At 45.2% G+C, this 9,732-nt stretch overlaps 1 protein-coding gene across 1 annotated transcript; it reads right to left on the reverse strand.

Moving 5' to 3' along the window:
* Positions 1-3,514: 3,514 nt before the first annotated feature.
* fgf9 (fibroblast growth factor 9) lies at positions 3,515-9,374 on the reverse strand. Its single transcript, XM_056288877.1, has 4 exons — positions 9,299-9,374; positions 7,418-7,549; positions 7,172-7,275; positions 3,515-3,694 (listed from the first exon to the last, which is right to left on the reverse strand). Exons 1-4 carry the CDS (start codon positions 9,372-9,374, stop codon positions 3,515-3,517), a joined length of 492 nt encoding a protein of 163 aa, XP_056144852.1.
* Between the last annotated feature and the right edge of the window lie 358 nt (positions 9,375-9,732).

A 9,732-nucleotide genomic window follows, 5' to 3' on the forward strand; every position in this document is an offset into this window, starting at 1 on the left:
TGACCCTGTCGCTGGTTTACTGGTTGTCCTTCTTTGGACCACTTTTGGTAGGTACTGACCACTGCATACTGGGCACACCTCATAAGACCTGGCATTTTGGAGATAATCTGACCCAGTCAGTGAGCCATCACAATTTGGCCCTTGTCAAAGTCGCTCAGATCCTTACGCTTGCCCGTTTTTCCTGCTTCCAACACATCAACTTCAAGAACTGACTGTTCACTTGCTGCCTAATATATCCCACCCCTTGACAGGTGCCATTGTTGCCTACCAAAATGAGGATCGCCGGTTCGAATCCCCGTGCTACCTCCGGCTTGGTTGGGCGTCCCTACAGACACAATTGACCATGTCTGCGGGTGGGAAACCAGATGTGGGTATGTGTCATGGTCGCTGCACTAGCGCCTCCTCTGGTCAGTTGGGGTGCCTGTTCAGGAGGGAGAGGCAACTGGGGGGAATAGCGTGATCCTCTCACATGCTACATCCCCTTGGTGAAACTCCTCACTGTCAGGTGAAAAGAAGCAGCTGGCGACTCCGCATGTATCGGAGGAGACATGTGGTAGCCTGCAGCCTTCTCCGGATCGGCAGAGGGGGTGGAGCAGCAACTGAGACAGCTCGGAAGAGTGGGGAAATTGGCTGGATACAATTGGGGAGAAAAAGGGGGGAAAAAATCCCCCCCCCCAAAAAAAAGAGAGAAGTCAGGTGCCATTGTAACGAGTTAATCAATGTTATACACTTCACCTGTCAGTGGTTTTAAGGTTTTGGCTGATCAGTGTATTACCATGTATTATCATAAAATCCTAGAGTCCCAGTCTGTAGACATTCACATTTAATAAAGTGTTTAGTCAAAGAGTTAAATGACCAATTATGTTTATAAACTTTACCAAATTTTATAACTTCAATTTTGGGCCATCAGTCAATTTCTGTGATGGGTATTTTTTTCTCCAAACAGTCGAATTTAGGAAAGGTCTTATTGGCAGCCACATGTAGTGAGACTGTATAAATTAGATAGGCGAGCCCTTGGTGGTTCACCTGTTATCTCTGTTGTCAGTGCATAAAATTGTAACATGGCTTTTATGGGCTCTAAAATCAGGAAATTTACCCTACCGACAGATGTTAATTTCCACGTAAATCCAAGACTTGACACTCCTCCAAAAAAGCCAATTGAAAAAGGTCTTGGCGGTGGTTTTAACATGATAAAAACAAGACAGCCCATAAGTAGGATTAGAACAAACATTGTGAATTATTTGCTCATAATGTCTGAATGAGGCCTGACATGACACTTTACAGTCCAGAAGTTAGTATGTAGTGAGGTAGCGTCGTTTTATTTTAAAACTCCAATATTCACCTGAATGAAGACACACACAGGAAGAGAGAGTAGAAAGAGAGTGTGCACAGAGTTGTGTGTGTGCGTGGGCATGTATCTGTGTGTGCATGTGTGTGTCCTGACTTAACCTACTTCCAGGGCCACATTTCAGACTAAAGACCAGTTAATTTGGGACGGCTTGTGCGATTGGGGATAAAAGCCGTGTCCCCAATTGTTAAAAGGCCGATTTTTGGGTCAATGGTGCAGGTAAGGGTTAGGTTTGCATTAGGCATGTAGCTGTGATGGTTATGGTTAAGGTTAAGAGCTAGTGAATGAATATGATAATAATATTAATAACAATATTAATAAAAATAATAACATTGAGTTTGTGATCTTCACAGATCTCAAAGTGTTTCACAGATAAAAGTCTATAGTAAAAGAAAAGAAATACAAATAAGGTAAAAATAGAATAAAATGATGTAAAAAGAGGATTAAAACAAGGGTGGGCCACTATAAAAGGCTTAAAAGAAAGCCTGCTGATAAAAAAGGGTTTTAAAGCCCATTTTAAAAACCTCCACAGGAGGGGCAGTTCTGAGATAGTCCAGAAGAAGTTCCAGAGGCATGGGGAAACAGAGCAGCAGGCTCAGTCTCCCATCATCCAGACACGTCTAGGGGGGTTGTGGAGCAGTGGGAATGGCTGGAGCGGAGGGAGCGTGAGGGTTTGTGGGTAGTGATGAGGTCACCGAGGTAACTGGGGCTTTCGCCATTTAAGGCTTTGTAAGTCAGGAGGAGGACATTGATATGGATACTGTAGCAAACTGGGAGCCAGTTTAAGTCTTTGTAATGTCCCCAAACGTGACCTAAGTAAACGTGTGTGTATGTGTTGGGGGCATATCTGTCTGTACACTAGATGTCAGTAGTGTGACTTGTAATGAAGGTTATACATTGAAACCTGTATCTACTGTAATGTAAACACAAGGGATAGAATACATTAGTTGTTATTGCAGTAGTAAAAATACATCAACCGTATTAATAACTTTAGGAAGAAGTAGAAATTCACCATTTTCAGGGGGTCTATGTACAATCCTGAGATTATTAAAACAAAAATACTGCATGCTGAATTTCTCCAATCCATATGTCATACCATGGTGTCTTAAGCAATGCTTATGACTTGAATAACTTACAGCTTAGGTCAAACAAGAAGTTTCATTATAAATGTCCCTGTCGTATCCATGTTAACATCATTTAAATCCAGTAGCGCAGACACCAGTACAACCACATCTAATCACTGCATGTCCATTTTTTCCTGAATTTCAGTCCAGTGGTTTGAGAGAATTGCTGAGCAAAAACAACCCATTCGGGTGCCTGGGTGGCGTGGTGGTCTATTCCGTTGCCTACCAACATGGGGATTGCTGGTTCGAATACCCCTGTTACCTCCGGCTTGGTAGGGCGTCCCTATAGACACAACTGGCCATGTCTGTGGGTTGGAAGCCGCATGTGGTTATGTTTCCTGGTCGCTGTACTAGCGTCTCCTCTGGTTGGACGGGGCACCTGTTCGGGGGGGGGGGGTTGGGGGGAGTAACATGATCCTCTCACATGCTAGGTCCCCCTGGTGAAACTCCTCATTGTCAGGTGAAAAGAAGCCGCTGGCGACTCCGCATGTATTGGAGGAGGCATGTGGTAGTCTGCAGCCCTCCTCGGACCGGCAGAGGGGGTGGAGCAGCGACCAGGGTGGCTCGGAAGATGGGCCAGATACTATTGGGGAGAAAAAGGGGGAACCCCCTCCCCCCCAAAAAAAACAACAACCCGCTCTCCCCCAGCGACAGACAACTTGCACCACAAAATACTAGCCATCAGGTCAGACATCGCTCTGAGGTCAGAGGTCAGTGAAATGACCCTGCACATGAGAAGAAATGATAACAGAATGTTTTGGGCATATCTTCTCAGAAAGGCAGGCTGTTTAGGTTGATCACTTGGCGATGCTGAAAGGATTTTCATCAAGTGTCAGAACACCTCACAGTCAGGTTTCTTTGGTTAATGTTTGGTACTTGAGGCAGGTGAGGGTGCTGAGGGTTGGTCTAGTGGTGGATCCCAACAGGTACGACATTTTTATGATCCTGAGCCAACACAGGAACAAAACTGCAGATTCCTAGATTCGGAAGAAGCCTTGCCTGAAAGACTATGTTGAGCTGCCATGATTGTCGACTGTGATCATCATGTCCTGCGAGGCAGAAAGTGAGTGCAGGGTTGGTGACGTGAGACCTTGTTGCCCTTCTTAATCTGTCCTTTGTGGGACAGAGCCAGGTACATGCCTGAATGAGACAGCGAGGAGTAGGTGGTGTAGTGGTTCTCCTCCAGGTTTTCCTTAAACAGGCAATCATCGGAAAACTTCTCCTGATGGGGGTAACATATGAGAAATAATTAAAATTGAAGTTGAGCATTATGCAAACACAGATGGATACACATGCACCCTTCACATTAACTCTGCTTCTCTCCCCTATACATATATGCATGCAAACATATCTAAATTTAACATAAACATAACAGTGATGAAACAGTAAAAAGTCAATTCAAATAAATGTTTGTTTCAACCTAATCAGAATGCCAGATGGGTGGGATTCATCACATAGGGCATTACAATGGGCATCAGAAGGATTGGCCAATTTCAAGAGAGCGTTCCAAAGTCAATTTAACATTTCTTCTTCCTGTAACTGAAAACTGCCCAGATTGGATACCACCAGCACCACCAAACATCCTTTTCCCCGAAAGGGGTTATGATAAAGGCACCAAAGTTATTTGTACGGCGTGTTTAATCCAGGTTCGTCTGTCACCACATTGCATTTTACTGAATCCATTTTTTCCCCAGTTTAAAGTTCTGTAAATGAGCATGTAGAGTTGTAGTAGTTTGTCAGTAGAAATCTGTCCTATATCTCAAATATATTATGCTTGTCTGCACTCTGCACACGCACATACGCATACACACACACACACACACACACACACATACTCGCAAAACTATACTTGTGTGGACCCTGTATCATTGAGCACGCACACACTTGGTCACCATTTCTATAACTGAACTTTATTTGCAGGTCTCTGCACATACAGTGGCTTGCAAAAGTATTCATACCCCTTGAACTTTTCCACATTTTGTCACGTTACGACCACAAACATAAATATATTTTATTGGAATTTTATGCGAAAGACCAACACAAAGTGGCACACAATTGTGAAGTACGAAGAAAATTGTACATGATTTAAAAAATTTTTTACAAATAAAAAACTGAAAAGTGCGGTGTGCAAAAGTATTCAGCCCCCTTTTCTCTGAGTGCAACCAATTGCCTTCAGAAGTTGCCTGATGATTGCTGAATGATCGAATGTTGACCTAATGACTAAATAGAGTCAACCTGGGTGTAATCTAATCTCAGTACAAATACAGCTGTTCTGTGACGGCCTCAGAGGTTTGTTAAGAGAATATTGGGGAGCAAACAGCATCATGAAGTCCAAGGAACACACCAGACAGGTCAGGGATAAAGTTGTGGAGAGGTTTAAAGCAGGGTTAGGCTATAAAAAGATTTCCCAAGCTTTGAACATCTCACGGAGCACTGTTCAATCCATCATCCGAAAATGGAAAGAGTATGGCACAACTGCAAACCTACCAAGACACGGCCGTCCACCTAAACTTACAGGCCGAACAAGGAGAGCACTGATCAGAGATGCAGCCAAGAGGCCCATGGTGACTCTGCATGAACTGCAGAGATCCACAGCTCAGGTGGGGGAATCTGTCCACAGGACAACTATTGGTCGTGCACTGCACGAGGGAAGAGTGGCAAGAAGAAAGCCATTGTTAAAAGAAAACCATAAGAAGTCCCGTTTGCAGTTTGCCAGAAGCCATGTGGGGGACACAGCAAACATGTGGAAGAAGGTGCTCTGGTCAGATGAGACCAAAATTGAACTTTTTGGCCTAAATGCAAAACGCTATGTGTAGCGGAAAACTAACACTGCACATCACTCTGAACACACCATCCCCACTGTCAAACATGGTGGTGGCAGCATCATGCTCTGGGGGTGCTTCTCTTCAGCAGGGACAGGGAAGATGGTCAGAGTTGATGGGAAGATGGATGGAGCCAAATACAGGGCAATCTTGGAAGAAAACCTGTTGGAGTCTGCAAAAGACTTGAGACTGGGGCGGAGGTTCACCTTCCAGCAGGACAACGACCCTAAACATAAAGTCAGGGCTACAATGGAATGGTTTAAAACAAAACATATTCATGTGTTAGAATGGCCCAGTCAAAGCCCAGACCTAAATCCAATTGAGAATCTGTGGCAAGATCTGAAAACTGCCGTTCACAAACGCTCTCCATCTAATCTGACTGAGCTGGAGCGGTTTTGCAAAGAAGAATGGGCAAAAATGTCAGTCTCTGGATGTGCAAAGCTGATAGAGACATACCCCAAAAGACTTGCAGCTGTAATTGCAGCAAAAGGCGGTTCCACAAAGTATTGACTCAGGGGGGCTGAATACTTTTGCACACCGCACTTTTCAGTTTTTTATTTGTAAATTTTTTTTAAATCATGTATAATTTTCTTTGTACTTCACAATTGTGTGCCACTTTGTGTTGGTCTTTCGCATAAAATTCCAATAAAATATATTTGTTTGTGGTCGTAACGTGACAAAATGTGGAAAAGTTCAAGGGGTATGAATACTTTTGCAAGCCACTGTACATACAGGGAGTAGCTGTATAGCGCCCCTACAGGCCACTATCGGTACATCTCCCTTTTTCTCCCTCTCATGTACCGCATCCACCGCCGCTGCTGCTGCTTCGGGCTCGAATGATTTGAGCTGCATCTTGGTGCTCTCTGACGCCTGGCAGATCTGTCCTGCCTTCTCCAGGCTCAGATCGGACTCTTTGAGTAGTTGCATTCTCACTTTCTTGTCGAAAACGCCGATAATTATCTGATCCCTTATTAGCGAGTCACACAATGTGCCAAAGTTGCACGACTGGCTTTTCAAACGCAAGTCCGTGACAAACTGTTCAATGGGTTCTGACTCAGCTTGTACTCTGTTGCGAAAAACATACCGTTCATATATCTCGTTCTTTTTTGGCGTGCAATATTCTTCAAACTTTGCTAGCACTGCATCGTACTTTTGGTCGTCGCCCTCCTCAGGAAACTGAAACGTGTTGAAAACGTCCCTCGCGGCTCTGCCTGCCACTGTGAGAAGCAATGCTAGCTTCCGACGTTCGTGTCTCGCATCTTCCAGACCGGTTGCACACACGTACAACTCAAAACTTTGCTTAAAAGCTTTCCAATTCTCGTGGACATTTCCACTTAACTTCAACTCCTATGGCGATCGAATGTTGTTCATCTTTGTAGGCTAGTTTGACCTCACTCTGGTACCATGTATCATTGAGCACGAACACACTTGGTCGCCATTTTTATAACTGAACTTTATTTGCAGGTCTCTGCAAATGCATACAGGCAGTAGCTGTATAGCGCCCCTACAGGCCACTATCGGTACAGACCCCTCATTGACTACATTCATTTCCTAGCCCTTAACCCTAACCTTAACCATGCAAACTACATGCTTAACCCTAACCCTTACCCTAACCTTAAACTAACCCTAATTCTAACCTTAACTCTAAAACCAAGTCCTAACCCTAAAATAGACCCTTTTACTTGTGGGGCCCGATAAAATGGCCCCACAAGTTAGGTGGTTTCTGGTTTTTCTAATGGGGACATTTGGTCCCCATTAGGATAGTTAAACATGGTATATACACACACACCCACACACCCACACCCACACACACACACACATGCACTTTAAGTAGCACACATTTACATCTGATGACAGACATGCTGTGGGATACTTACTGCTCCATATGCGATACCACCCCCAGTCATGCAGAGGTACAAGCCGCTCTTGACTCCTTGAATGCCCACCACGCCGCGTTTCATGGCAAACACTCTCAACATGCCTTGCAGGGGATAGAAAAGCAGGGCACCACAAATTAAGTAAAAAGAAAAGAAAACAACACTGTTTAAGTACACATATATGATATACATGCCTAATACAGACTCAGTTTACACACTAAGCGGACTAGCGGTAACCCCACTTACAGTGCTCAGTGGGCTTATGGACCCCTCCCACGGAGCCGTTGGATAAGATGTGTAGATGGTAACCGATCCCAACGCGACAGTAAAGCAGCTGCTGTTTGAGCGTTCCTTTGACCAGATGAGGTTGGGAGCCTGCTGGTGACAGAGACGTGTTATTAGAGACCTGACATAGCTGTACGCTGAACACTTCCTTCAGAAAGTAAAGCAACTAGCCCTCCTATATTCACTCACTTTATCTGCAATCTTGTAAAGAATAGCAACAACTGAGTATATTCTAATAGAGGGCTCTGTCCCCGGCGGCAGGCCTCTAACAGTCGCAGCCCATAAAGAACAATTGCTTGTAAATGAAAACGGGATACCTGTCTTTTTTTTGCCACTTTTTTGTGTGGAAGCGAAGCCCTGTGGTGAATTTCGTTTGTGGTCAGGTGTCTTTTCATTTGGCATTAAACACACCACAGTGTGATAAGACGACCCCTCCTCATTCCAGGCTATATTGCAGTGTATCGGTCTATTATCGTTCGCAGCACAGACCACTGCAACTCAACAGGGAAGTGTTGCCTACGCTTCCAGATGTTCAAGTGTTTTATCAGAGAGGGCACAGTGCTGTTGTTCTCTCTCTGCGACATTTAGACAGGTTTCTATCTTTCAAGGAGACCTAAAAAAAATGTATTAACAAAAACACTGGGAGGTTGTTTTCAGCACAGCCCAGCCTTCATAGGGGGAGGTTTCAAACCATCAAGACAGGTGTTTCCTAAACAGGTGTCTCTTTGTCAATATAACAGTCAGTGCATGAGTTATAATGCCAACTGACACTCCCCCGCCCCCCTTTTCTCCCCAGTTGTATCCAGCCAATCACTCCACTCTTCCAAGCCATCCCAGTCGCTGCTCCACCCCTTCTACTGATCCAGGGAGGGCTGCAGACTACCACATGCCTCCTCCGATAAATGTAGAGTCACCAGCCACTTCTTTTCACCTGACAGTGAGGAGTTTCACCAGGGGGATGTAGCGCGTGGGAGGATCCCGCTATTCCCCCCAGTTCCCCCTACCCCTGAACAGGCGCCCTGACTGACCAGAGGACGCGCTAGTGCAGCGACCAGGACACATACCTACATCCGGCTTCCCACCCGCAGACATGTCCAATTGTGTCTGTGGGGACGTCCGACCAAGCCGGAGGTAACACGGGGATTCGAACTGACAATCCCTGTGTTGGTAGGCAACGGAATAGACCGCCACGCCACCTGGACGCCCTCAGTCTTTTATCTTTTGCAGCACAGACCACTGCAGCTCAACAGGGACGTGTTGGTTACGCTTCCAGATGTTCAAGTGTTTTATGAGAGAGGGCACAGTGTTGTTGTTCTCTCTCTGGGAGATTTAGACAGGCTTCTATCTTTCAAGGAGACCTAAAAACAATGTGTTAACAAAAACACTGGGAGGTTGTTTTCAGCACAGCCCGGCCTTTATAAGGGAAGGTTTCAAACCATCAAGACAGGTGTTTCCTAAACAGGTGTTTCTTCATCAATATAACAGCCAGGGATTATGGCATTAGTTGTAATGGCATTTTTTAAGCGACTTAAATCAACCTCAGATCATGTGAGTATAGAGGACTGTAATCTTGGAGAATGATGCAATCAAACCATGTTATGCACGGACATGCTGTAATGTATACAATAATTTTGTTTCAACCGCTATCGTTTCTTTTGACACTGTTCCCCGAGTCTAGATTTGGAAGAACTTAATGAACTCTTGTGCTTGTCAAATGTGATTAAAATAAAAGAGAAAACAACAACAACGACACATCTCTGGTTATCTTCTCCCCAGTAATGTTTTCTATCTTCAGAGCAAAGCAAAATTTAGTATCGTGTCCCGGCACCTCTCCTGTCTCACCTTGGCCTTTCAACTTGGAGTCTCTCATGTGCATCTTCCAGAGGCTCTGAAGATGGCTGCCTTGGTCTATGGGCATGGACCCCACGGGTTTTTGCGCCTCTGCACTTGCCAGGTGTTCAGACACCAGCACACCCAGCAGAACTAGCAGGCCAGGCCACAGCATGGAGATGTTCATGCTGGAAACTTTCAGATTCCTGAATCCTGTTGTCCATGCAACCTCCGGTCCCAACCTGTCATGGCCAATGTTGAGAGCCTGTGCAGTGCCCCACAGAATCGGGCCCGGTGTCGTCTCCTTTGGGCCGTCTGCAACCGTCAAGATCTACGGCGTACACCCTGTCATCTACCAGCTGAAATCCAACCGCTGAATGCTATGTCCTCCACTGACAGGAAACAATGTTGATCCACAGGGTCAGACTGCCTTTTTTACTCTATCC

This window comes from Lampris incognitus, chromosome 11, assembly GCF_029633865.1.
Source record: "Lampris incognitus isolate fLamInc1 chromosome 11, fLamInc1.hap2, whole genome shotgun sequence".
Lineage (NCBI taxonomy): Eukaryota > Metazoa > Chordata > Actinopteri > Lampriformes > Lampridae > Lampris > Lampris incognitus.